At 44.9% G+C, this 2,988-nt stretch overlaps 1 protein-coding gene across 1 annotated transcript; it reads left to right on the forward strand.

Moving 5' to 3' along the window:
• Nucleotides 1–292: 292 nt before the first annotated feature.
• LOC121783599 (heavy metal-associated isoprenylated plant protein 33-like) lies at nt 293–2,620 on the forward strand. Its single transcript, XM_042181727.1, has 3 exons — nt 293–621; nt 720–795; nt 870–2,620. Exons 1-3 carry the CDS (start codon nt 592–594, stop codon nt 2,258–2,260), a joined length of 1,497 nt encoding a protein of 498 aa, XP_042037661.1. The 5' UTR covers nt 293–591; the 3' UTR covers nt 2,261–2,620.
• The last annotated feature ends 368 nt before the right edge of the window (nt 2,621–2,988 follow it).

Here is a 2,988-nt window from a genome sequence, read left to right on the forward strand (position 1 = left end):
CCATGAATTTTCGTTCAATTTCTCCAGCTAAATTACAATAGAAAAAATAAGAGGACCAAGTTTCAGAAATCTGAAGATGTAGGCTGTAATTTTTTCATTAACAAGGCATCAATAAACGAGTGAAATTTATTATAGCAACCAGTTTTTAAGAGTGGGAATCTCACTATATACCCAGGTAATAAATGTATTTTATTTATTTTAATTTTTTTTCCAGCTAACCACGGTTATTTGTAAATCAGAGTCAAGCCAAGCCAAGAATGAGAAACCCTATAAAGCCAAGCTCCCCCACAAAATTTATACACTGCTCCTAATACTAGTATTATATGCTTGTATTCAAATCAGCTTTGATAAACTGTGTATCAATGGCGATTGAATAAAGAATAGGCATAAATAATAAAGCCCCGAAACCAAGGGAGTGAGACTGTGACACCCTTTCTTCTGCACCACTCTGCACTTTGTTTTGCTTTCTCTCTCACAGAGAACACACATTGGTCACTCTCTCTCTCTCTGAAATAGAGGAAACCAGAGAAGAGTTCTCTACTTTTCATCTCTCTTGTTTGTGTTCCATTTTTCTAGTATTTCATTTCAGCGATGAGTAAAGAAGAGTTCTTGAAGATCCAGGTACCTTCTTCTCCCCCATCTCAAAGATTCAATTTTTATTCAGTTTCTTGCTTTTGTTTGGCTCTTTTGAGTAATAAAGTTTGGATCTTTACTCACAGACTTGTGTGCTCAAAGTCAATATTCACTGTGATGGGTGTAAGCACAAAGTGAAGAAAATCCTGCAGAAAATCGATGGTATTTCTTGATTTAATTAAATAAAAGTTTGAATTTTGATACTGAAACGGAGATTCTGATTCCCTTTTGATTAGGCGTTTACACCACCAACATAGATTCCGAGCAGGGGAAAGTTACCGTTTCCGGCAATGTCGACGCCGCCACTCTCATCAAGAAGCTTACCAAAAATGGAAAGCATGCCGAAATCTGGGGCGCTCCCAAACCCAACAACAATCCGCCCAAGAATGACAATGCCAAAGCTGCTGCTAAGAAGGCTCAGCCTCCGCCGCCGCAGAAGGGTGGCGGTGGTGGGAACAATCAGGTGAAAGGAGGCGGAGGCGGAGGCGGTGGCGGGATGCCGCAGGGGATGACGCCGCAGATGTTGCAGCAGCTGCAGCAGATGAAAGCGTTGCAAGATCTGAAGATGGGGCCGCAGTTTATGAAGGATGTGAAGCCGGCGGTGGTGGGCGGCGGCGGCGGGCCGCATCAAAAGGGGATGAAGCTGCCGGAGGAGGGGCTCAGCGATGATGAGTTTGATGACGATGACTACGACAATGAGGATGATTATGATGAGGAGGATGATGAGGAGTTTGAGGATGATCTGGATGATGGCCCTCCACCGCAGGGGAAGATGAAGCAGCCGCCGCCGGCGATGAACAATGGGCAGCAGATGATGCCCAACATGATGACTCCGCAGCAGCAGATGATTATGATGAAGGCCGCCGCGGCTGCCGCCAATGCCAAGAAAGAAGCCGGCGGCGGCGCTGGTGGCGGTGGTGGTGGTGGTGGTGGTGGTGGGAATATACCAATGCAAATGATGAATCTTGGTGGTGGAGGTGGAGGTGGAGGAGGAAAGAAAGGTGGTGGTGGGAATGGAAATGGTGGGAATCAAGGTGGTGGTGGTGGGAAAGGTGGGAAAAACGGTGGCGGGCAGCCGCAAATGGGGGGCGGGAACAAGAATGGTGGCGGCGGAGGTGGAGGTGGGGCTGGAAATGTCAACAATGTCATGGCAAATGGGGCCAAGAAAGGGGCAGGAGGGGGTGGAATGAATGATGGGGGTCATGGCATGCCACCATCAAACATGATGATGCCCATGAATGGTGCTGCTGCTAATGTGGGCCATATGCCCAAATTGCCCTCAATGGGAAACCAACCAGGCTTCTCGGGCCTCCCGCCGATGAACGGCGGCGCTGGCCCCCCTCCCGGCTACTTTCCGGGCGGAGGTCCCGGGCCGGATCAAATGGCGGGGAACACTTACTATCAGCAGCAGCAACAACAACAACAACAGATGGCGACAATGATGATGAACCAGCAACGCGCCGCGGGGAACGAGAGGTTTCAGCCAATGATGTACGCCCGCACGACCCCTGCGGTCAACTACATGCCAACCTACCCGCCCTACCCTTACCCACCGCCCCCTGGCGAGCGGGCTGATCAGTATTCGATGTTCAGCGATGAGAACACCGATAGCTGCGCGATCATGTGAGCCACCGGCCGCTCCGGCCCAAATGGCCGGAGTCTGGCAGCTGGTGTGGTTTGATTTCATAGGCATGGATGATGATGATGGTGGTGGTGATGACGACTTGATATGCCATGCCATAGTATACCTTCAAATGGTTTTTTATATTTTTACTTTCATTTTTATTTATATTTCCCCCCTTATGAATCCCTAATTTTAGATTAGTGTTTCATGATAGGAAGTTTATGTCATAGATAATAATATTATAATATTAAAAAAGCCCTTAGACATTGAGTTGTATGGCTGTTTTGATGATGGAGATGTTTATATCAATCATGTTTATATCTTCAGAAACTGAAATAAAATCATAGAGAAATGGGGTTTTAATTCTCTCTTAATTCCTTTTACTTTATCATAATATCTAGAGAAACAAAACGTGTTAGAGAGGCAAGAGTCACTGCTTTAAGACTTTTAGATGTATCATAATTATGATGAGAAATCATGCTACATACTAAAAAGTTTCAGTTGCGTCTTGTTAAATTATAAAAATCTATTTATGAAAATGTTGCATACAATAATACTCTAGTGTAATAATTAACTCACTCTATGCAGAATCTATAAAACTAGGTGGGATAGCACTAGATCATCTAATCATAAAAATGGAATATTTCTTGAATTCTACACTTGTGAATTAATTTTGGGATGTTTGAATTGAAGTTTGAGGGAATTTTCTTCATTACTAGTATGTTTTTCTT

This window comes from Salvia splendens, chromosome 2 (genome assembly GCF_004379255.2).
Source record: "Salvia splendens isolate huo1 chromosome 2, SspV2, whole genome shotgun sequence".
Lineage (NCBI taxonomy): Eukaryota > Viridiplantae > Streptophyta > Magnoliopsida > Lamiales > Lamiaceae > Salvia > Salvia splendens.